The sequence below is a fragment of the Dromaius novaehollandiae genome, chromosome W, assembly GCF_036370855.1.
Source record: "Dromaius novaehollandiae isolate bDroNov1 chromosome W, bDroNov1.hap1, whole genome shotgun sequence".
NCBI lineage: Eukaryota > Metazoa > Chordata > Aves > Casuariiformes > Dromaiidae > Dromaius > Dromaius novaehollandiae.
Window position 1 is genome coordinate 4,975,865 of NC_088130.1, and position 27,219 is coordinate 5,003,083.

Genomic DNA, 27,219 nt, shown 5'->3' on the forward strand with positions numbered 1-27,219 from the left:
ACTACTTCGCCTACATCATCTATCTCTAGACAACAGTTGGAAATATTTAATTTCCCACACACCCCTCCCTCTTCAGCTAACAGATAGTCTAAAACCATGCGGTGCTGAAGGATTGCCATGCGCATCTGTTGGGACTGCCGAGTTAAAAGATCTATTGCGTCAGCGGTTTTGTTGGTAATAATTTCCAGAGCCGCTTGTAGTCTGATTATTCGATTCAGGTTATAAATTGGTTCTCTCGCCCCCGATATTGGCTCATTAGGATTCCAGGTTGCAGGCCCGTAATGTTGAATTATTCGTTCAGGAGGCCACTCATTATTTCCCCATTTTTGCGTCCCACCCAAATTTACCTTAACGGATTGCGTCTTATGGGCAACACTTCTGTCTCCGAGGTTATCATATACCTTTATGCCTAACCGAGGTCCGCCTGTTTCTGGTAAAAGGAAAAACAAAGGTCTGATAATCCCTATATAACAGATTCCCAACCACCCCGCGGGTAAAAATTTATATGCTGTGTGTCCGCAGATCCAATAATGCCCCTTCTTAGCTCCGATGCCCTGAGCAAATGGCCCGTCTATCCCTGGTGGGAATTGAAAGTAAGTTGTGTCTCTGTCGCCCAGAGGGCTGAAAAATGTGGTCGCCCCATCACCTATTCGGCCGGTACAATACCAAGCCCCAGAGGTGCCTTTCCATTTGCAGGCTTGCTTGTAAGGGGGATAATTGGGTCGTTGGAGAGTTAAAGCTTCATTTTTGTTTGACCAGTATCCCTTAAATCCCCGATTGCACCCTGTTTCATCGAACCACATCCATGAGTGGAGAGTCCTGTCTTTATCGAGTGTCTTACAAGTGAGTGTCCATCGACATTTACTTTCCCCCACATCAATCCCTCCCTCCTGGGTACGATTTAAACAATATTGCCCCATGGCTGGAAACTGAATTGGCCAGGTCCCACTGTCGTCCCACGTGTCGTCCGCAGTTTCGCTACAATTGCTTACGATCTGGTCTGGGGTGAGGGGTGTGGACGTCCACAGCCAGCTTGATAACCCTAGCGGTCCTCCGCAAACCCAGCAGTGGCTTAAATTGACAGTTTGGCTTACTGCTTTCGCCAGCAACACGAGCTCGTTGTTCTCGAAGGGATTAAATGGGTTGGGGGAAGGTAGAGGGAGTGGTCGTTTGTCGCCCTCGTGGATGCATCCTTGAATCAGGATGGTCCAGAGCAGTAGATGCATCTTGGTCAGATCGCCGCCCTTGAAAACAGAAATAAGAACAAACTCGCTCCTCGGGTCAGGAGGAGGGAATAATCCATTTTGTGTGAATCTTGTGGGTTTTCCCACTAGCATCCTTTGCTCTCCAAGTATATTTATTATTCTATTAACCTCCCAGCCGTTTTGCTCCCAAAAAGGAAGCCATTCCGGGCAGCCTTTGAACACCATATGTGAGTCCGTGTAGATGTGTACAGGGGAAGTAGCCTGGCTTTCGCATTGGAACACGCTCCACACTGCAGCCAGCTCTCCCACCTGCGCACTGCCCTCTCCCTCTGTAATGATCTGCTCCTTAGTCCACACTTGGAGCGCCACAGCCCAGTATCTCCAGGTTTTCCCTTCCTGCTTTGAGGAAGCGTCTGTGAACCATGCATTTAGGATCTGATCGGAAAATGGGGGAGCTACTTGAAGTACAGGGGGACGTCGGGGGGTTTCTTTATTCAAGTCTGCCTCGTCTTGTATATTTAAAACTTTAGCGGCTCCCTCCGTTATGGAAAAGATTTCGCAATAATGCTCTATTTGTGCGTACCATTTTCGTACGGAGGCTCTCTGAGCCACCCCGTCAGGGGGCGGAGTCCCTGCCAGGACCGCTTTGGTCACTTTAAACAGACCTCTGAGAACTATGGGTTGCTTTCGAATAGTCTGTTCAGCCTCCCTTACAGCAAGGCTGACTACAAACAGGCCCTTCTGCCACAGGTGGATAGAGAGCCCAGTCCGGGCAAACCCCCATTCGATCTGGATAGGGTCAGTGGGGTGGATTGGCCCCAAAGCTTGGTAGGCGTTCTCCTCAAAAACCCGCAGCCACAATGCCTCATTGTGGACCGAGGTCTGCTCCCAGTGAGCCCTTTTCCATAGTAAGTCGTATAATGGCCTGGCAACAACTGAAAAATGAGGAATGTGCTTCCTCCAAAACACAAGCAGCCCTAGAGCATGTTGCAAGTCCTTTTTGGACTCCGGCATCTTAACTGAGTCCAACGAGGACAGGGTATCTGGGGGAATGCAGGTCATCCCCCTCCTCCACCAGATTCCCCAAAATTTTACTTCACTAGAGGGAGTTTGGATCTTTTCGGGCGGAATTGTCAGCCCTGTCTGCTCTAGGTGAGCAATAATGTCGCGCTGTGTTTTCTCAAAGTCCTCTACCTGGCTCCCTCCCACGAGCACATCATCTATGTATTGATAAATTTTGACTCCTGCCTGTATGGGAACAGTTTCGAGCTCTTGTGCTAGCGCATGATGGGCTAGCACAGGGGAATGCTTGTACCCCTGAGGCAGTCGAGTGAACGTGTATTGCTGTCCCTCCCACGTGAAGGCAAAACATTCTTGGTCCTCAGGCTGCAAAGGGACCATAAAAAACATGTCTTTGACATCGATTGGTGCCATCACAGGGTGGGACTGCTCCTGGATAGTCGCTATTAATTCAGCAATGTTTGGCACAGCTGCCGTCAATGGGCCTGTATTGTTATTTAATTGCCAATAGTCTATGGTTAGTCTCCACTTACCCTTTGGTTTTCGAACTGGCCATGCAGGGGAATTGAAGGGGGACTGGGGTAATTCCCTCTCTCCTTCTCAAAGGTAACAGATAGGGTTTTACATTAGTCAGCCGGGAAGTGGGGAGGGGAGACGCTGCTTGCAGCAAGCGCACTGCCACACCAAAATCTCCGGTTAGTCTTCTGACCTGAGGAACACCGAAAGACCGCGAATTTCCCTGGGTATCACGCCACTGTTTCCCCTTCAGGACATCTATGCCTAAGAGGTTCATTTGAAAGGCCCCACAGCCGCCATGGTGTCCACAGGACTCTCTTCCCCTGGTAACCACAATGTTACCGGGGTCATGGGCACAGTTTGGGTCTTCCCCAGAGCATTTAAAACTATTAGGTGTTTGGATGGGACTGAGATGCCACACCGTTCCGCCTCACTCCATGTTAGCGCTGTAATTTGTGCCCCCGTATCGATTAAAAAGGTTAGGGGCATTCTCTTCGGCCCCACTGCTACGGTGATGAACAGATCTCCTTTGTTATTGCAGGTGAGTTGTCTTATAAACATCCACCCTCCGCCTCCCCCCTCACCCTGAGGGGGCCGAGGAGCTAGTTTTCCCGCTGCCCTTTTGTCCTCCTCGAACTCCTCCCCCACGTTTAACGCCGGCACCGGGGGGGGGGGGGGGGGGGGGGGGGTTGTTTCGGTCTGGGCGGGGGTCCCTGTCCGGACCACCTCCGGACCAGGAGTTCTAGTTTTTTGGTCGGGAGCCCGTCCATCAAGTCTCGGGGCACGCCTTTTTGCAGCCCCAATTGCCATAGTCCCTGCCGGGTCAGGGATCTTTCTCTTCTGGCTAAGTCTGGGCTCCTCCCAGAAAGTGCCAGCGGCTTGTTTGCTGGCTCTGCCGCCCGCACGGCCCTAGTTTCCACCCTTTGGTAAGTCCGGCCGACTGGCCCGTATTTCCTCCCATAATTGATCAATTCCTGGGCTACCTCCCCCCAGGTCCACACCTTTTCCCCCAGCCGCGGGTGCTCGGGAGTTACCATCCCCTCCAGGGCAGCCGCGATTCTCTCCTCGTGGGGCACATTTTGGATTCTCCCCTGCAATTGGATCCCAATAGGTTTCAGGGAATCAGGAAGTCCCCGTATTAGGGGAGTCATCTGCTCGGGATCTACTGGCAATAACATCGGAGAGCTCAGGCTCGGCTTGAGTTCCCGATCGTACATCATTTGCAGACAAGCTGCCTTTTGTACGCTTTCCAGCAATTGATGGACGGAACCTGTTATAGCTAGGGGATCCCCCCTTTCCAAAGGGTTCAGCCCCCCCGCCCAACACGCGACCCTCTGAGTCAGGGACCACGGGGCTCGGCGATTGCCGGTCGTCAGGAACACGCCCGGGCCCCAATATCCCTCTGCCTCCCTTTCCGATAGCAGGATTCCGTCCCGCCCCAGACAGGGATACCCTCCACACGTATTCGGTTTCGGATTCCCTAGCCGTTCTGGCAAAATCTTTTCGCAGCTTGGCCAGTTCGGTAGCTGTGAAAGGGATTTCTTTGGTAACAACCTGGGGGCAGTTGTCGCTGTCGTCCTCGTATATATATTCCATTTTGACTAGTGGGCACATATCGGGGGGGCCGTCTATGACCTCCTTTAATCTTTTCAGGTCCCTTTGGGGGTAAATTTGGCATACCCCTTTTCCCTCGAGCAGCACCTCAGTTTCGGTGAGGGTGTCTGCCTCCCTCAGGAGCTGGTTTCTTAGCTCCTCTTTCAGTATCAGACCTTGGTGCTTCTCCTCCTCCAGCGCCCGCTTGGTTTCCCGTAATTGTTCTTGCAGCGGCGCTAGTGCCGCTTGCAGCGCAGCAATCACAGCCTCCGCCTGACAAGGTGCCTGCTTCCTGTCCTCCACCGCAGCTGCTAGGCACGCTCCTAGCACGGCGCAAACAATAGCTTTCCCTTTTCCTCTCTTAACTTTAGCAAGACCGCTATTCGGTCCACTACACTTTCCAAGTGGAACCAATGGTCCCATGCCCAGTCTCGTCCCGGGGGTGAGGGACGAGAACGGTGTACTTCCAAAAGGTCATACAATTTCTCGATTTCCTCACAAAAATCGCCTGCCTTCTGGGCGGCCATATCCTACAAAGGGGATGTTGTCCCGAGGGGGTCACACCTTAAAATCCAAGTTTCCCCTATACACCCTCAGGAGGCCAAACCGTAAACTAGTACAAAAATGTCCTACAAAGGGGATGTTGTCCCGAGGGGGTCACACCTTAAAATCCAAGTTTCCCCTATACACCCTCAGGAAGCCAAACCACAAACCAGTATACTAAAGATCTCAGCATTCACTCCTTCCTTATGCTTCGTTCATCTCCGGCCGCTTCCCTCGCGGGAGAGCGGAACCATGGATCGCAACTCCGCACTCGCTTCGTACTTGCTCGTACGTCTCGTTCACACACAATCGCTCAGCACACCATAAGGTTGTACGACACTCTTGTCTCAAGGGATCCTTTCTGTGACACCAATTAGATGTCCTGATCCAATATCGGGAAGGTTTCGTTACGATCCCAAGGACGAGATTAAGACCCTAAAACCAGTCAAATGTCGTACAACCTTTTACCTTTATTTTCAACGGAGTGGGGAGAAAAGGTGGGGAAAGGCAAAGGGGAGAGGGCAACAAGGGTAAGGGGAAAAGATAGACGAAGTTGGAAAAGGAGAAAAGAAACTAGCTACTGCCACTCCGAGTCCGATGATGTTCCGCTGACTCCGCTCGAGATCTTCAGTCCTCGCAAACAAGCCCCCCCAGTCACACAGTCTGCAGTTTTTATAGGTTCTTGCCCCACCTCTGGGAGGTGTTTCCTTACTTCCCATGCAGATTAGCTGTCATGCGCAGTCTGCCCTCTCGGAACCTTCCAGAAACAGGCTGGGGGCATCTGGGGGTCTCCTGCTCATGCGCAGATGGCAAATGAGTACGTGTGGTTCGTGCCAGACATGCTGTTCCCCTAGAGGCGGCCTTCTGCCCTTTTCATGCCCTTTTTTCCCCGTGCAGGTGCACGAGGTTGTTTAGCTCGCGGACGGCTCCCGGGGGCGCTGGCGCGGCATTGCCCGACATGCCTTGGCAGCGGCGGCTCTGCAGCAGCAGCAGCAATGTCGAGACAAAACCGCATTTAGTACCAGTTCTCTACAATAGGCCACCTGTGGCGTTGGCTGGCACATATGTATATGCTGTAGTGCCACACAGAAGGAACCATCCTAATGGTAGGATAAGGTGAGCAGATGCATAGGTAATATTCATAGTGTCATTACAAATTATTACTTAAGGGTAAGGACTTAAGGGTCCTCGATCCTGGATGATAGCCCTCGAAGGAGGGAAGGAAATTCATGTTCCACAGGCTTGGGTGCGCCTCCCCAAGACCTAGTTTCTTTTGTTTTTCAGGTCTCATGTTCGAGCTCGAGAAGAAAGGTTGCTGGCACCATCCCCTTCACAAACGTGATTAGGAGTCCGAGTGCTGATGCCAGGATGGGAATGGGTACTAATGGTTGCTCTGGTAATTCCAGCAATGTGTGTGCTGGGCCTCGAATATTGCTTCTCAAAATGAACGCAGCAATGTGTCTGGCGGCTGTGTTGTCAAACGGAACCAGCCGAGCCAGTGAACCTACCACCCAACATCTTGAAAATAATTTAATCCTACAACAAATTCATAAATTTGGCCAGCTAATTAATGAACCCGCCATAACAGCCTGCCTGCATACACCTGGGTCAGTGGATGAGGCGGCACTGAAAATCCATGCATACCCGCCTTCTGACTGGGGAGAACGCCTCCTCAGCCTCTGGAAGAAGGCTGGCTCATTTATCTTTACTACTTACACAGCTAACAGTAACTATTCCTGGCCTGCACACCGCTGGAATGACACCACCCTTTGTACTGATGATTATCTTAATAGCAAAGTTTCTAGACCTTTTTTATCTCTCCCTTGGGGGTTAGCAGCTGACACTAGTGACTGGGACCGAGGGGATCATTCTGTCCTGTGGTCAACAATGCCAGATAGCATACCTTGGTGTATAGAGCGACCTTCCAAGTTCGGCTCAAATTGTGAAAGTGCATGCCATTCCCATGGCCTGGGCTTGTAACAATCAACATCTTTATAGCACATACACACACATACAGGTAAAAACCACACAGACACTGGAAAACCTACAAGCACACACAGTGAATAAGACCCCCACACAAACACACACGCACACTGAAAAAACAACACATGCACACACTGAAAAAACAACACATGCACACATACACATGCATACTGAAAAAAACCACACACACTCAAACCACACACACACACACACACAAAACCACACACACACACACACACACACACACAAAAAAAACACACACACAAACCCTGAATCCCTGCCACAACCACACCGAAAAAAAGACTCCCCCTGTTGGGGACCAAAATAGGATGACGCTGTGTAAGACAGCGGAGAATCTCTAAGGCAGAAAGTGATGATGTGCTAACTATGATCTGTGGCCAGAATGTGTGCACGTGAGTTGCCAGCAATCACGGTGTGCCTTCCTGCCCACCTGCCAGGGATCAGGATATGCCTTCCTACCTATCACAAGATGCCACAATGCACAGGAGACACGCGGAAGGAGGAGGGGCTGGGCTTGGTTGCTATATAACCAGCCATTGTTGTCTCAATAAAGGAGATCTCTTGCACCACCCTACCTGAGGTCCGTGTCATCATATGCCACATCCTCCCACACACACTGAGAAAAACCGCACACACACTGGAAACACCACACACACACACACACACACACACACACACAGAAGCCACTCACAACCACCCCACCCCACCCCACCCCAAACACACTAAAAAAAGACCCCCCCCACACACACACTGAAAAAAAACTGTGCGCACACACACAGACACACGCACACACTGGAAAAGTGAAACACTCACACAGAAAAAAAATCACAAGCACTGGAAAAAACACCACTGTTGGGGACCAAAACAGGATGGCACTGTGTAAGACAGCAGAGAATCTCTAAGGCAGAAAGTGATGATGTGGTAACTATGATCTGTGGCCAGAATGTGTGCATGTGAGTTGCCAGTGATCATGATGTGCCTTCCTCCCTATGTACCAGCAGCCATGATGTGCCTTCTTTCCTGCGTACCAGCAGTCACGGTGTGCCTTCCTGCCTACGTGTCAGCAGCTATGGTGGGCCTGTCCTGCTGGCCTGCCTGCCTGCCTGCCAGGGATCAGAAGACGTCTTCCTACCTATCACAAGATGCCACAATGCTTAGGAGATACTTGGAGGAGTGGCTGGGCTTGATTGCTATATAACCGGCCATTGTGTTTTTCAATAAAGGATCTTTGCACTACCCTACCTCAGGTCCGTGTCATCATATGCCACAAATGGCGCCTGAAGAGGGACTTCAAAAACACAAGCATGAAAAATAGAAGCATGAAAAACAGAACCAATGGACTTCAAAAACAGAAGCATGAAAAACAGAAACAATGAATCCGGTGGCATAGCCCAGCTGAACTTCAGGACAGTTGACAATTGAGCGCTCTCATCAGCACTGCTGGACAGCAGGTGAGCAGCTGGGAACCATGGGGCAATCTCTTACAAGAGAACAGAGAAATCATGTGAACGTGTTACAGAAAGTTTTAAAGACTCATGGGGGAAATATCTCCCAGCTCTCCTGGTTTTCGCAGGAGGGAACGTTAAACATTACGGTGTGGAAACATACCGGGGATGAATTGGGGCGGCGGAGTGATGATAAAGCGAAGAAACTTTTAATAACTTGGCAACAGGTCTTTTCTGCCTTCCACCGCTTGCAAGCAGTAAATGTGGCTAAACTCCTGCCCTACGCAGCAACGGCTGGTGAGGGCACCAAAAGGCTCTCGTTAAAATCCGGACCGGATTCCGAGCCTGACGATCCATTTGACCCAGGGCCGATTGATCCGGAACAGGAGCCGGACCTCTATCCACCTCTTAATGCGCCTTGCTGTGTCCATCTTACAGCCCCTTCGGAACCACCCCCCCCCGCAAGAGACGGGACCGCCCGCCAGTGCAGACTGCCCACAACCCCCTCCACTGACCGGCCTTCTGGGAAGAATCCATCGCCCCAGGGCCGCTTGGCGGGGCGTGACTACACCGGCCGGGGACGCCCACCGCCTGCCTTCTTCCCGCCTTCCTTCCCCCTCCCGCCCAGCCCTTCCTCTCTCCGCCTGGCGCTGCCTCCGCCTGGTGCCGCCACAGCCGAGCAGCAGGAGGAGGAACATGGCAAAAGCGGAGCAGGCCTCAGCCTCGAACCGCAGCACGAGCTCAGATTCAAAGAGCCTTTCGCAGATGGTGTCACCACAAACCTGAAACTCGGCAATCCTACAGATAGAAGTGTGTGCTTCAAAGTTAAGACCACAGCACCACGTAGATACTGTGTAAGACCTAACAGTGGAATTATCGATGCAGGAACATCAATTAATGTTTCTGTGATGCTACAGCCTTTGGACTATGATCCTAATGAGTAAAGTAAACACAAGTTTATGGCTTAAAAAAAAAAAGAAAAAAAAAGAAAAGGAAAAAAAAGAAAAGGAAAAAAGAAAAAAAAGAAAAAAAAAAGAAAAACCAACAGTCTATGTTTGCTCCAGCTGATACTTCAGATATGGAAGCAGTATGGAAAGAAGCAAAACCAGAACTCATGCATTCGAAACTTAGGTGTGTGTTTGAGCTACCAACGGAAAATGATACGCCTTATGACATAGAAATAAAATTGTATCCACAACTGCAACAAAGACAGATTCTTCTGCAATGTCTAAATCAATAAGTTCCTTTTTGGATGACATTGAAGTTAAGAAAGTAATGGAAGAATATAGGAGGCTTCAAGTAGAAGTTCAGAGGTTACGGGAGGAGAATAAACAGTTTAAGGAAGAAGATGGACTTCGGATGAGGAAGACACCCCAGACAAACAACCCAATATCTGCTTCTGCAGCTGCTGTCCGAGCCTTCACACTGTCCAAGGCACAGCCTTTGAACGTTGTTGCTGACTCTCTTTACGTTACGGGCGTCATCCAACGCCTGGAACGATCCTTTTTAAAAATTCTTACAAATCAACAATTGTTTCTTCTGAAGGAACGACTGTTGTTTTTGTTGGAGCAAAGAGAGCATGACTACTTTGTTTTATGTGTTCGCTCTCACACCACTCTACCCGGACTGATTGCCCAAGGCAATCGCGTTGCTGACCATTTTACAGTAGCTGTGCTGACACCTGACACCTGTCAGCAGGCTAAATTGTCCCATGATTTCTTTTTTTTCCACTAAAATGCAAAAGCACTACAAAAAACTTATCATATCACAAGGGACCAGGCCCAAAACATTATTCGAAGTTGCCCTGATTGCCAAAATGTATCCCCGTTACCACCCTACTTGGGGACCAACCCTCGAGGCCTGCAACCCTGCAATGTCTGGCAGACAGACATTACCCATTATCCCTCATTGGGAAGATTGAAATATGTCCATGTCTCTGTAGATACCTTTTCCCATTACGTTGTCGCTACTGCCTATGCTGGGGAAAAAAAAAAAACCTGTGATGTATGTCGTCACTGGCTTGCCTGTTTCGCCACAATGGAGGTTCCCACTCAAATTAAAACTGACAGTGGTCCCGCATACACTGCACAACGAACGCGGGCATTTCTTCAAACCTGGGGGGTCGCTCATGTGACCGGAATTCCCTATTCCCCAACTGGCCAGGCAATAGTGGAACGTACCCATCGTACTCTAAAATACATGCTTGAAAAACAAAAAAAGGGGGAATAGCCCTGGTGCCTCCCCACAAGAGCAGCTCTGGAAAGCTTTATATGTTCTCAACTTCTTAAACCGTTATACGGACCAAAGTGCAGTTAATGAGCATCTCTCATGCCCTACGTGGCGAGAACAGCCTCGGGTTCACTACAAGAACCTGGAAACGGGTCAATGGAGTGAACCAGTAGACTTAAAAACATGGGGGAAAGGTTATGCTTGTGTCTCCACAGGTAATGGGCCTCATTGGATGCCTGCACGGCTGATTCGACCTGTTGACGCATCCCTCGAAACACCAAACGAGGACTGAGAGCCAGTTACGATGAGCCCATTTCGGGATATTTTCTGGCAATATCTGCCTGCCTTGTGCAGGGTCTATGTCGATTCATAAAAGCTTACTGTGATTACATGACCTTACTAATAAGTTGTAGGTAGAATCAGAGTAGAACCCTTTTAAGGGATAGGACTGGATGTTAGGTTTGGGGTCGTGGGTTAAGAAGGCACCGGCGTGTGGATTGGTAATCTTGCTAAGATTTTTAGCCCTTGCTATCTATCTCCCCTGCTTAATAAGCCTTATGCAGAGAATGACTCGAAGGGCTTTGCATCAAGTACTTGCTGTACAAATACACACAAAACAGGATGGCACTGTGTAAGACAGCAGAGAATCTCTAAGGCAGAAAGTGATGATGTGGTAACTATGATCTGTGGCCAGAATGTGTGCACGTGAGTTGCCAGTGATCATGATGTGCCTTCCTCCCTATGTACCAGCAGCCATGATGTGCCTTCTTTCCTGCGTACCAGCAGTCACAGTGTGCCTTCCTGCCTACGTGTCAGCAGCTATGGTGGGCCTGTCCTGCTGGCCTGCCTGCCTGCCTGCCAGGGATCAGGAGATGTCTTCCTACCTATCACAAGATGCCACAATGCTCAGGAGATACTCGGAGGAGTGGCTGGGCTTGGTTGCTATATAACCAGCCATTGTGTTTTTCAATAAAGGATCTTTGCACCACCCTACCTCAGGTCCGTGTCGTCATATGCCACACACCACACACACTGAAAAAAAAAACCCCACACGCACAGAGGAAAAAACACACACACAAACAGACACACTGGAAAACACCACACACACACATACATATGCACACTGAAAAAAACCCCCCCACACACAGAAGTCTCACACACACACACACACACACACAGAAAACAAGCATGCGGACACACACAGAAACACACACTGGAAAAACCATGCACTCTGGAAAGAGCACACACAAACTGAAAAAAGCGTGTGCGCACACACACTGAAAAAACGATACACAGACGCAGAGAAAAAAATGCCATACACACACACACTGTAAAAACCACACACACACTGACACACCCCTCCCCACACACACACGCTGAAAAAAAAAGCCCCACACGCACACATACAGAGAAAAAAAACACACACACACAGGAAAAACGCACATACACACTGAAAAAAAAAAAAACCAGCACACGCACTGAAAAAAAAACCCAGCACACAGACGTTGAAAAAAAAAAAAAACCCACACGCACTGCAAAAAATTAACGCATGCATGGACACACACTGAAAAAAAACCCACACTGAAAAAAACCACTCACTGAAACCACACACACTGCAAAAACCATGCGCACATACACAGACTGCAAAAAACCACGCGCACACACACGCACACTCACTGAACCACACGTTCTGAAAACACACACACACGCTGAAGAAACCAAACACTCAAACCACACACACCCCCCACATACACACAGGAAAAAACACACATACTCTGTAAAACACACACACAGAGAAACCGCCCCACCCACACACACTGGAAAAAAACACACATGTACTGAAAAAACCACACGCACACACTGAAAAAAACACACATACACACATATACTGAAAAAAAACAGCCCCCACCCTCCCACACACACTGAAGAAAACCACACACACCCCCCGAACTGCCCGCACAACCACACTGAACCCCCCGACAAGCACACCAACCCCCCAACAACCAGCCTAACCCCCCCAAAAAACACACTGAAAAAACCTCACACACAGAAAAGAAACCTCACACACACAGTGAAGAAAACACATGCTGCAAAAAAACACACACACACTGCAACCCCCTCCACACACAGAATAAACACACACACACACTCTGAAAAAACAACACACACACCAAAAAAATGACACACACACACTGAAAAAACGCCCCCCACACACAGTGAAAAGGCCCACACAGACACTGAAAATCCCCACACACACATACACACACTGAAAAAAATAGATGCACACACACTGTGAATAAAACACACACGCACACACACACTGTGAAAATAACCACACACACACACACTGAAACCCCTCCCCATACACACACTGAACCCCCCCCACTCACTGAAAAAACTCCCCCCCCACACACAGAGACACTGAACTAACCATACACACACTGAAAAAACCGCACACACACACTGAAAATAAAACACACACTGAAACCGCTCGCCACACACACACTGAAAAAAGCCACACACAGACACACACTGGAAAAAAAAAAACCACACGCATACACACACTGAAAAAAAACCACACAAAGAAACTCTGAATCCCCCCCACACGATCAATGAAAAAGCCACACACACTGAAAACACACACACACACACACACACACACACACACACACACACACACAGAGCAAAATAACACACACACTGAAACCCCCCCCCACAGCACCCCCCCCAAACACACACCAAAAAAACCCCACACACAGAGGAAAAAACCACACACTGAACCCCTCCCACACACAGAGACACTGAACAAACCACACACACACTGAAAAAAGCCATACACACACACACACACACACACACACACACACACACACAAACTGAAAAATACAAACACACACACACACACAGAAACTGCAAAAAACCACACGCACACTAAAAAAACCACAGAGACACACTCTGAAAAAAACACACGCACTCTGAAAACACACACACACACACACACACACAGGAAAAACCACACACACTGAAAAAGAGCACACACACACTGAAACCACCCCCCCCCCACACACACACACACTGGAAAAATCACACACACACACAGAACAAAAGCGCGCACGCACACACACACACACACACACACACAGAATAAAAGCACACACACAGAATAAAAGCACACACATGCACAGTGGAAAAAGCCACACGCACACACACACTGCAAAAATACCGCGCACACACACACACACTCTCTCTCTCTCTCTCTCTGAAACCCCCCCCCACATGCACTCATACAGAGAAAAAAACACACACACAGAGGAAAAAGAACACACACACTGAACACCCCCCCCCCACACACACACAATGACCACCCCACCAAACACACACTGGAAAAAAAAAAAAACCACACACACACACTCAGAAAAAAGCCTGCGCGCGCACGCACACACACACACACACACACACACACACACACACTGAAAAAAAAATGCAGACACACACTGAAACCCCCCCCACACACACTGCAAAAAAGTCACTCAAACCATGCACACACTGAAAAAAATCAAACACACGCTGCAAAAAAACATGCACACACACACTGCAAAAACCATGTGCACACACACTCACTGAACCCCCCTACAAACACACTGAAAACCATGCCCACACACACTGAACCCCCCCCACACATGCACACACACAGAAAAAAACACACACGCAGAAAAAGCAGACACACACTGAACCCCCCCCATACACACACACTGAAAAATCAGACACACACACACTGAAAACTGCCCTCCCCCCCACACACAGAAACACGCCACCCCCCCCCACACACACACAGAAAAAGCCCCCTACACGCACACACACATACTGCAAAATACCACACACACAGAGGAAAAACATACGCACTGACCCCCCCCCCAGACACCACACACACACACTGAACAAACCACACGTACACAGACACACACTGAAAAAAAACCCCACACACTGAAATCTCCCCGCCACACACACACACACACTAAAAAGAATCCAGACAGATACACACACTGAAAAAAACCACACACGCTGAAGAAAAACAGACACGCACTGCAAAAGCCATGCACACAGAGCAAAAAATCACACACACACACACACACACACACACACACACACAGAGAAAGAACCAGACACTGCAAAAAGTGCACGCACACACAGGCAACACACAGAAAACACACACACAGGCCCCCCCCCCCCCACTGAAAAAAATGCCACACACACAGAGGAAAAAGAGCATGCGCGCACACACACACACATGCACACACACACTGAAACTACCCCCCCCCCCCGACAAACACTCTGGAAAAACCACACAGTGGAAAAACACCAAACACACACACACACACACACACGGGCACACACACTGCAACCCCCCCCGACACACACACACACTGACCCCCTCCCCAAACACACTGAAAAACACCCCCCACACACACATGGACCCCCCCCACACACAGACTGAACCCCCCCCTGTTAGGGAAAGTGCGGAAGAATGTTGAGGAGATAGGCGATGGAAGCTAGCCACACGGTTTCGTGGGAAAAGGAGCATCAACAGGGCATGTTGACCCATAGTCACATAGTTGAGCCTGTGCCTTTCCAAAACAAAGACCATCCGGCTTCCCATGTAAATACATGGATTTGGCTCGCACCAAGATCAGCTAACCTCTCTGCTTTCTGTTTTGCAGGAGGACGATCAGTGGATGATGTCTTCACTATGTGTTAACATAGGTATACCAGCTCCACTCAAGGTATTGCGGAGTTATACTTTAAAAAAAAAAAAAATTTTTTTTTTTAAACTTGACATTTCTGTTACTCCCATGAATTTATACAATTTGAGTATTGTTTCCCAAAAGCTGACACCTTGGACTTACTCTTTTCATATAGCTAACATATCTAAAGCAGATACTTGCTTTCGCTTTGTAAATGCTGCCTTTGTTCTGCAGAATGTAACTGATATGCAGTTAATTTGTAATGACACTATGGATATTACCTATGCATCTGCTCACCTTATACTACCATTAGGGTGGTTCCTTCTGTGTGGCCCTACAGCATATACATATGTGCCGGCCAATGCCACAGGTGGCCTATGCACTGTAGGTCGTGTTACTTTAAGCATTCCTCCCTTTATGACGAAGCGGCAGAGGACCCTGTGGCATATCCTAAGATGCCGCTTGTAACCCCCATATAAGTTTATTTTCTCATGCAGAAGCTCTAGGCCTCTTGTTGAGCCTAGCTGGGATCCCGGGGGTGGTGGCACATAATTGCAATCAGTTAGAGCATGTTGCCTGTGCTTTGGCTCAAAGCTTAAATTGGACAGCTAGAGCCATTGCCTCTTCAAATAGGGAGTTGGGAGCAGTGCAGCAAGGAACACTGCAAAACCACCTAGGGATCGACTGCCTCCTACTGCGAGAGAACCACAGACACCATGACTTCGCCGAGATGTGCTGTTTCAACATCATTGATGAATCGGCATCTCTTGAGAATATCAGCCACCTCATACAAGGAGAAATCTTTTCTCTTATCTTTTGCTTTGTATTATGTTATGTTTTGATTTCATTACCTTGTAAACTCCCTTGCCATCATACCCCATGCCCTTCTGAAGACTGGGACTGCCTGTAAGTAGCTTTCCCTTGCGGGGATGGAGTGTATGGGAAAGTGTGGAAGAATGTCAAGGAGATAGACGATGGAAGCTAGCCAGACCATTCCATGGTAAAAGGAGCATCAACAGGGCATATGGACCCATAGTCACGTAGTTGAGCCTGTGCCAGGGTGGCGCTGCACCTGGGCCTTGAATCAAGAATAACAAGGAGCTCAACATGCTTACTGCGCATGTGTATGGTACATAAAACTTCATCTAGTGCCCCCCCTCGGTGTTCCTCACCCTGGACCGACGCTCAGCGGTGCCAGGGATCCCCCGCTCCATTATTGCCTCGATCAGGAAAATGCCAGGGAACCCCCGTTCAGACGCAGAGGTAATAAATGCTCCATATTGACCCTCGCATGCCTTATATTTGCGTATCCGTCCCTGCTGGGAGTCCAGGTGGTGCCCCCGCCTCACCCTTACACAACCTGAAAAAAAAAATGCATATATATACACACACACAAAAAGCCCCCCCCCCACACACACACAGACAGACACACACACAGACAGACACACACACAGACGAAAAATGATACACAGAAGCAGAGAAAAAAACACCATGCACACACACTGGAAAAAAAAATCACACACACAAACACTGAAAAAACCACACACACAGTGGAAAACACCACACACACACACACACACACACAGGAAAAACCACGTTAAAAAAGAGCATGCGCGCACACACACTGAAACCGCCCCCCACAGACACTGAACAAACCACACATACACAGACACTCTGAAAAAAACCACACACACTGAAGTCTCCCTGCCACACACACACACACTGAAAAGAAACCCCCCCCACACACACAGAAAAAATCCACAGATACACACACTGAAAAAAAAAACACACAAAGAAGCTCTGAACCCCATACACACACGCACACTGGAAAAAACCACACACGCTGAAAAAAAGACACGCACACACGCACTGCAAAAACCACGCACACACACGCACACACACTGCAAAAAAACACACGTGCACACACACACAGGAAGAACCAGACACACTGCAAAAAGCGCACGCACACACACAGAAAACAGAGGCAACACAGAAAACACACACACAGGCGCGCACACACACACACTGAAAAAAGCACACATGCACACACGTTCTGAAACCACACACACACACGCTGAAGAAACCAAACACTCAAACCACACACACACCCTGAAAAAAACACAAACACTGAAACCACACTCACACACAAACCACATACACACAGGAAAAGCCACACATACTCTGGAAAACACACACATAGAAACTGTCCCCCCCACACACACTGGAAAAAAAGCACACACACACTGAAAAAGCCACATGCACACACTGAAAAACACACACACACTTAAAAAACACCCCCCACCCCCCCACACACACTGAAGAACCCCCCCCCCCCCACACACACACCCCAAACCACCCCCACAACCACACTGAACCCCCCCACAAGCACACCAAGCCCCCCCAACAACCAGCCTAAAAAAAACCCCCCACAAACACACTGAAAATACCCACACACAGAAAAAAACACCCCTCTCACACACAGCAAAAAAAGCCACACAGCAAACCCCCCCCACACACACACACACTGGAGAAACCACACACAGACACACACACACACACACACAGAAGTTCCCCCCCTCCCCCCCCCCCACACACAGGGAAAAAAAACCACACACAAATACAGAGAAAAAATCCACACACACACACACACACAGGGAAAACGCACACACACACACACTGCAAAAAAATCGAACACATACTGCAAAAAAACCCACACATGGACACACGCTGAACCCACACACACTGAAAAAAAAAATCACACACACACACACCGAAAACTGCCCTCCCCCACACACACTGAAACACGCCACACACACACAGAAAAAGCCCCCCACACACACACTGAAAAAAACCACACAAACACTGCAAAATACCACACACACACACAGGAAAAAACACACACACTGACCCCCCCCAAGACACTGAACAAACCACACACACACACACACTGAAAAAAAACACACACACTGAAACCTCCATGCCCCCCCCCACACACACACTGAAAAGAAAACCACACACACACACACCACACACACACAGAAAAAAATCCACAGATACACACACTGAAAAAAGGCACACAGACAAAACAGCTCTGAACCCCCCCCCACACACATGCACACTGAAAAAACCCACACACACTGAAAAAAAACAGACGCATACACGCACTGCAAAAACCATACACACACACACAAACAGTGGAAGACCCAGACACAGTGCAAAAAGCACATACACACACAGGCAACACACAGAAAACACACACATAGGCACATACACACACCCTGGGAAAAAAAAACCCACACACAGAGGAAAAAAACACACATGCACACACGTTCTGAAAACAAACACATGCCGAAGAAACCAAACACTCAAACCACACACACACCACATACACATAGGAAAATAAACACACATACTCTGAAAAACACACACACAGAGAAACCGCCCCCACACACACACTGGAAAAAAACACACACGTACTGAAAAAACACATGCATACACTGAAAAAACCCACATACACACACTTAAACACCCCCTAACCCCCCCCACACACACCCTGAAGAAAACCACACCCCCCCCAAACCGCCCCCACAACCACACTGAACCCTCCCACAAGCACACCAACCCCCCCCAACAACCAGCCTAAAAAAAGACCCCCCACAAACACACTGAAAATACCCACACACAGAAAAAAAACACCTCACACACACAGCAAAAAAAGTCACATAGCAAACCCCCCCCCACACACACACATTGAAAAAAAAACCCACACAGACACACACAGACACACACTGGAGAAACCACACACACACTGAAGTCCCCCCCTCCCCCCCCACACACACGGAAAAAAAAACCACACGCACACATACAGAGAAGAAATCCACACACACACACACACACACACAGGGAAAACGCACACACACTGAAAAAAAAAAAACCAACCCCACACACTGCAAAAAAACCAGACACACACACACTGCAAAACCCCACTACACACACAATGAAAAAACACACACGGACACACATGCTGAAAAACAGACACACACACACACTGAAACCCCCCCCCACACACACACAGAAAAAAAACACACAGGAAAAGCTGCACACACAGTGAAAAAACCCCCACACACAAAAAATCCTCCCCACACATACTGAAAAAAAATCAGACACACACACACACACACACTGAATACTGCCCTCCCACACACACACTGAAAAATACCACACACAGAGGAAAAACCCCACACAGAAACCACACCCCCCCACACACAGAAACACTGAACAAACCACACACACACACAGACACACACTGAAAAAAGACACACACTGAAACCCCCCCATCACTCACAAACACACACAGAAAGAAATCCACACAGATACACTGAAAAAAAAGCACACAGACCAAAAATCTCTGAACACCCCCCCACACACGCACACTGAAAAAAACACACACACACTGCAAAAAAACAGATGCACACACGCACACAGGAAGAACCAGACACACTACAAAAAGCACACACACACAGAAAACACCACAAAGGCATACACACACACACACACACTGAAAACAGACACACACACACACGTTCTGAAAACACACACGCTGAAGAAACGAAACACTCAAACCACACACACACTGAAAAACACACAAACACTGAAACCACACACACACACCCCACATACACACAGGAAAAACCACACATACTCTGAAAAACACACACACATAGAAACTGCCCCCAAACACACTGAAAAAAACCCACATGCACACACACTGAAAAAACACCCCCCCACACACACACACTGAACCCCCCCACAACCACAGTGAACCCCCCCCCAACAACCAGCCTAAAAAAAGACCCCCCACAAACAGACTGGAAAAACCCACAAACAGAAAAAAACCTCTCAGACACACACAGAAAAAAAACCCACTCACACACACACACACACAGAGCGAAGAAAACACACACCAACCCCCCCCCCCCCAGGAAAACACACATACAGCAAAAAAAAATACACAAACTGAATAAAAACACACACACTGAAAAAAGTCACACACACACTCACTGAAACCCACCCACAAACACACTGAACCCCCCCGACACACATTGAAAAAAAAAACACACACACACTGAAAAAACGCCACACACACAGTGAAAAGGCCCGCACACACTGAAAAAGCCCCCCCCACATACACACACTGAAAAAAATACACACACAGACACACACTGAAAAAACACATGCGTGCACACACACACTGAAAATAACCACATATACGCACACACAAACACATGCACACACACTAAAACCCATACACACCAGAGAAACCACACACACCCCTGCAAAATACCCACCCCCCCCATACACACAGGAAAAACCACACACAAAGTGAAAAAAACCATACACAGACACACACTGAAACCCTGCCCCATACACAAACTGAACCCCCCCACACACACACTGAAAAAAAGATCCCCCACACACACTGAAAGAAAAAAAAAAAACCCACACACAAAACACACACACAAAACACGCCCCCCCACACACACAGACACTGCAAAAAACCACACACACAGACACACACACTGAATTCCCGTGCATACACATACTGAACAAACCACACACACTGCAACAACCACACACTGAAACCCGCCGACACACAAACACACACTGAACCTCCCCCTCACACACAAGCTGAAAAAAAGTCTAACCACACTCTCTCTCTCTCTCTCTCTCTCTCTGACCCCCCCCCTCCACACACACACACACACACACACTGAAACCCCGCACCATACACACACCAAAACGCCACTCCATACACACACTGGAAAAAACCTCCCCCCACACACACTGAATGAAAAAAACCCAACACACTCAAACCACACACACACACACACACACACACACTGGAAAAAAAAACCCCACACAGTCAAACCACACACACAGAGACACTGCAAAAAAAAAAAAAAAAAAAAAAAAACAACCAAACCCACACCACACCACACACACACACTGAACCCCCCCGCACATACATACTGAACAAACCACACACACTGCGACAACCACCCCACACACACACAAAGACACAGAGAGGAAAAAACACACACTGAAACCCACCTACCCACACACAAACACACACTGACCCCCCCCCGCCCCCGCCAAACACACACACTGAACCTCCCCCTCACACACAAGCTGGGGAAAAAAAAAAAGCAGTCTAAACACACACACCCTGAAACCCCGCCCCCCCCCCACACTGAAATGCCACTCCACACAAACACTGAAAAAAACCTCCCCCACACACACTGAATGAAAAAACCCAACACACTCAAACCACACACACATGATCCCAAGGACAAGATAAAGACCCTAAAACCAGTCAAATATTGTACAACCTTTTAACTTTTATTTTCAACAGAGTGGGGAGAAAAGGTGGGGAAAGGCAAAGGGGAGAAGAGAACAAGGGTAAGGGGAAAAGATAGAGAAAGTTGGAAAAGGAAAAAAGAAACTAGCTACCACCACTCCAAGTCCGATGATGTTCCACTAACTCCACTCAAGATCTTCGGCCATCACAAACAAGCCACCATCCCCCACTATTCACCCAGTCTGCAGTTTTTAAAGGTTCTTGCCCCACCTCTGGGAGGTGCTTCCTTACTTCCCATACAGATTAGATGTCATGCGCAGTCTGCCCTCTCAGAATCTTCCAGAAACGGGTTGGGGGCATCTGGGGGTCTCCTGCTCATACACAGATGGTCAGACATGTTATTCCCCTAGAGACGACTTCTGCCCTTTTCGTGCCCTTTTTACCCTGTGCAGGTGCACGAGGTTGTTTACCTCACGGACGGCTCCCGGGGGCACCAGCGCAGCATTGCCCGACACGCCTTGGCAGTGGTGGCTCTGCAGTAGCAGCAGCAATGTCGAGACAAAACTGCATTTAGTACCGGTTCTCTACAATGAGGTGTAAGGGTGAGGCGGGAGCACCGCCTGGACTCCCAGCAGGGACGGATACACAAACACAAGACATACGATGGTCGATACGGAGCATTTATTACCTCTGCGTCTGAACGGGGAGTCCCCAGCATTTTCCCGATCAAGGCAATACTGGAGCAGGGGATCCCTGGCACCGCTAAGCATCAGTCCAAGGTGAGGAACGCTGGGGGGGGCACTAGATGAAGTTTTTATGTACTATACACATGCGCAGTAAGCATGTTGAGCTCATTGTTATTCTCGATTCAAAGCCCAGGTGCAGCGCCACCCTGGCACAGGCTCAGCTACGTGACTATGAGTCAACATGCCCTGTTGATGCTCCTTCTCCCACAGAACAGTCTGGCTGGCTTCCATCGTCTCTCTCCTCGACATTCTTCCGCACTTTCCCATACACAAGGTATCATCTTTGCAGCAACAAGTAAAGGATCTGGAGAAGGAGAATGGAGAATTACATGATGCGAGGGCAGTAGCGCAGGAGTTGATTATGACCCAAACTGAAAAGAGTCAGGAATTAACCCAGAGGGTAGAGCGATTGGCTTTGCGGATGGATAATATGTGCTGCGGGCATTTTGGGAAGGTGCCCACTACTGTTCTCAGATGCAGGCGATTATAACTCGACCCTCCTGGGACCCAGAGGAGTGGGATGGCAATATTTGGAGTACTTCCTCTGACTCGGAGGTTGAATTTGCATTAGAAGGAGAACTGACTACTCCCCAGGTCTGACCTCTTGTGCAATTGAAGGGGGGAGAGACAAATAGATCGGGATACTGTAGAGCAGTCAAGGATTTATACGCCAAAAGAATGACATGAGTTTTTAACTACTTTCCAGCAGCAGCCCAGGGAGTCTTTGTTAGCCTGGTTAGTGAGAGCATGGGGTGCAGGTGCTGGATCGCTTACTCTTGCAAGAGAGGAGCTGAATTTAATGAGCCCCTTATCAACTGATGCCCAACTACAGTATTATCTTACCCAATTAACTTCTGCATGGGATGGGGCAGGAAATGCTATTGTAGCTCCAACACTATATCAATGCTTGTGCGCCGCTGTGGTAGGTGCTTCCCTACCCACTAGTGAGTTAGGTGCTACAGTGAGGACTTTGGTAAGCAATATAAGGACTTTTGCACTTGTTGGTGAACCAGATACTAAGCAAGTGAGAGCAGTTCAGAATTCCAAGGTGAGAAGATTGGCAGGGACTACCAAATTGAGTGGAAAGCTAATGAGGTGACAGATGTGGACTGATTTGCGGCAGGTGGGGGTATCGTGGGATGAGATCGATGGCTTGTCCACTGCTGATTTATTCAAGCGCTGGCAGCGTTTGCCTGCCAATCAACAGAACCGAGTTAAACCCACCGCCCCACCTGCACCCAATGCTCCCTGGAAGCTGCCTGCTAAGAAACAATGAAGGGGAGGCGAGTCCCCCGAAATCCGAGCGTGTGTTGCAGCGTATCATCCGGGGGACTGATGCCCATATGTCCCCCTGCAAATTAGGTGGCGCTTGGGAGGGGAAGTAGCTGTGCTTGCTTTAGTAGATACAGGAGCAGAGGTTACAGTGTTGCATAGTGCTGTAAACCCTGAGAAGGTACAAGGGCTGGACACCAGTGTGCAATTCTTAGGGATAGTCTGGAGGCGGCAGACAAAAGCTATCCCTGAGAAAGTGCGCAGTACTATTCAGCAATACCCTGTTGCCACTGCTGTAAAACAACTACAAGCTTTTTTGGGGCCTTTTGGAGTTCTGGCGGAGCTTTATACCCCACTTAGCATATTTAATGCAGCCACTACAGCGTTTGATCAAAACAAAAAAGTAGCCACTGGCAATGGACTAAAGAGCAGTAGCAAGCCTTTGACCTGTGCAAGGAGGCGATGGTCCAGCCTTGTAAGCTATTCACTCCATACGAGGGACAACCTTTTGACCTGGAGGTAACAGTTATGGGGGATACGATGTCTTGGGGGCTGTGGCAGCAATGTGCCCACGCAAGTTGGGGCCCTATAGGTTTCTGGACCTGTTCCCTGCAAGGGGCCCCAGCAAATTACACACCTGTGGAGAAACAGCTTTTGGCTGTGGTGTGGACTTTGCAGGATACCGAACGAATTACAGGACGTGGCCTGGTGACTGTACACACCCCCCTCCCCATTCAGGCATGGGTGATGGATGACACAGTCAGGGCCCATGTGGGGGTGGCCCAAGCTGCAACTCAGTGGAAATGGAAACACTGTCTACAAGCCCGGTTTAAGGAGGGGAGAAAGGACATGAGTACCCCACATGCAACCTTGTTAGGGGAAGTACGTTTTGAGCACATGCCTCTATTGTCTGTGCCAGAGGGGCTGCCCCCCCAATAGAGCCATTGCCTGTCTAAGAGGCCCCTCCTTTTGGGAGGTTATCTCCTGAGCGAGTACAAGCCAAACCGACCCTAGCAATCCCTGCTCGGATATCTGTAATGGAGGTGGGGGGGGATTGCCCCCCGCGTACTCGCCTCTGGGGATGTAGAATTCTACATATCTGAGCAACTTATGATTGCTGAACGAAGAGTCATAAGCTTACATTTAAGACTGGACTGCCCTTCACAGTGTGTATGGCTGATTACACCTTTGATACCTGTTAAAATATCCCCACTCCTATTGACCTCTTCTCAAGATTGATCTTTCCAGGTATCCATATCCACGCCAGTGAATGTCTCACAGGGAGCACCAATACTGCAAGGAATTCTGACCCACAGTGCCGGAGTGCCTCAAGTTCAGCAAACACCCTCAATGCGCTCTTTAGCCAGTGTGTGAGTACTAACTCCTCAAAAGGAAAAACAGCCTGGCACTGTTTTAGCAGATGGTCCAGGAGCCACTGCTCTTGTTCTTCCTGATGGTGATACCATGCCTTTCTATCTTCCCATCAACAGGTTATCACGCCGGCATCTCTAAGTTGGTGTTGGAATGTTGCCCCTTGCTGACCACAACAGATGCCCTTGATCTACAAGACCATCCAGCTTCCCATGTAAATACATGGATTTGGCTCACACCAAGATCAGCTAACCTCTCTGCTTTCTGTATTGCAGGAGGACGATCAGTGGATGATGTCTTAACTACGTGTTACATAGGTATACCAGCTCCACTCGAGGTATTGCGGAGTTATACTTTCAAAAAAAAGAAAATTGACACTTCTGTTACTCCCATGAATTTCTATGATTTGGGTATTGTTTCCCAAAAGCTGACACCTTGGGCTTATTCTTTCCATATAGCTAACATATCTAAAGCAGATACTTGCTTTCGCTTTGTAAATGCTGCCTCTGTTCTGCAGAATGTAACCCATATGCAGTTAATTTGTAATGACACTATGGATATTACCTATGCATCTGCTCACCTTATACTACCATTAGGATGGTTCCTTCTGTGTGGCCCTACAGCATATACATATGTGCCGGCCAATGCCACAGGTGGCCTATGCACTGTAGGTCGTGTTACTTTAAGCATTCCTGCCTTTATGACGGAGTGGTGGAGGACCCCATAGCATATCCTAAGATGCCGTTTGTAACCCCCATATAAGTATATTTTCTCATGCAGAAGCTCTAGGCCTGTTGTTGAGCCTAGCTGGGATCCCGGGGGTGGTGGCACATAATTGCAATCAGTTAGAGCATGTTGCCTGTGCTTTGGCTCAAGGCTTAAATTGGACATCTAGTGCCATTGCGCTAGAAAGAGTTAGGAGCAGTATGGCAAGGAACACTGCAAAACCACCTAGGGATTGACTGTCTCCTACTGTGAGATAGCCACGGACATCATTACTTTGCCGAGATGTGCTGTTTCAACATCACCGATGAATCAGCATCTATCGAGAATGATATCAGCCACCTACAAGGCTTTATCCAACATATCCGGCAGAATGACAGAGATGCCTGGCTGGCTAATTGGTTTGGCTCCCTAATGGCATGATTGGGCCACCCCATACTAGGAGAGCTCTTGTTTATCTCTTGCTTTGTATTATGTTATGTTTTGGTTTCATATACTTTGTAAGCTCCCTTGCCCTCTTACCCCATGCCCTTCTGAAGACTGGGACGGCCTGCAACTAGCTTTCCACCGCGGGGGTGGAGTGTTAGGGAAAGTGCGGAAGAATGTCGAGGAGATAGGTGATAGAAGCTAGCCAGACCGTTCCGTGGGAAAAGGAGCATCAACAGGGCATGTGGACCCATAGTCACGTAGTTGAGCCTGTGCCAGGGTGGTGCTGCACCTGGGCTTTGAATCAAGAAAAACAATGAGCTTGACATGCTTCCTTGCCCTGGACCGACGCTCAGCGGTGCCAGGGATCCCCCACTCCATTATTGCCTCGATCGGGGAAAATGCTGGGGAAGGGAATCCCCGTTCAGACCCAGAGGTAATAAATGCTCCATGTCGACCATCGTATGCATTGTGTTTGTGTATCCGTCCCTGCTGAGAGTCCAGGCGGTGCCCCCGCCTCACCCTTACACACGCGCACACACACACATGCGCACACACACACACACACACACTGAAAAAAACCACAGACACTCAGGAAGACACCACACACACACACACACACACACACACACACACACGAAAAAAACGCACTCCCAAACCACACACAGAGAAAACCACACACACATGCACCCCCCACACACACACACACACTGGAAAAAAACACACACACTCATACCGCACACACACACATAGGAAAAACCACACACTGGAAACAAGAACACACGTGCGTGTGCGCATGCGTGCACACACACACACTGAAAAGAGCCACAAACAAACACTGAAAAAAACACAAACAGATACAGGAAAAAACACATACACACTGAAAAAAACATACACAAACTGGAAAAGTCACACAGAGATGCACAGAAAAAAATGACACACACTCTGGAAAAAAAGCAGACATACACTCTGGAAAAAGCACACACACAGACACACTGGATAAAACCATACACAGAGAAAACTACA

General features: G+C 48.7%; 1 protein-coding gene, 2 long non-coding RNA genes and 1 pseudogene across 4 annotated transcripts; 2 read left to right on the forward strand and 2 right to left on the reverse strand.

Moving 5' to 3' along the window:
* Positions 1–409: 409 nt before the first annotated feature.
* Positions 410–4,861, reverse strand: LOC135324365 (uncharacterized; annotated as a pseudogene).
* A 3,199-nt stretch (positions 4,862–8,060) lies between these two features.
* LOC135324495 (uncharacterized) lies at positions 8,061–9,491 on the forward strand. The gene has a single exon (XM_064501017.1). The coding sequence runs from the start codon at positions 8,350–8,352 to the stop codon at positions 9,268–9,270; it is 921 nt and encodes a 306-aa protein (XP_064357087.1). The 5' UTR covers positions 8,061–8,349; the 3' UTR covers positions 9,271–9,491.
* Positions 9,492–21,675: 12,184 nt separating this feature from the next.
* LOC135324284 (uncharacterized) lies at positions 21,676–22,435 on the reverse strand. Its single transcript, XR_010385650.1, has 3 exons — positions 22,344–22,435; positions 22,126–22,188; positions 21,676–22,026 (listed from the first exon to the last, which is right to left on the reverse strand). It is a non-coding gene; the product is annotated as an uncharacterized LOC135324284 (long non-coding RNA).
* A 53-nt stretch (positions 22,436–22,488) lies between these two features.
* LOC135324283 (uncharacterized) lies at positions 22,489–26,658 on the forward strand. 2 transcript variants are annotated; one of them, XR_010385649.1, is made up of 3 exons: positions 22,489–22,675; positions 24,908–25,043; positions 25,164–26,658. It is a non-coding gene; the product is annotated as an uncharacterized LOC135324283 (long non-coding RNA). The 2 variants fall into 2 exon arrangements; XR_010385648.1 differs by lacking the exon at positions 22,489–22,675 and having other exon boundaries at positions 22,690–25,043.
* The last annotated feature ends 561 nt before the right edge of the window (positions 26,659–27,219 follow it).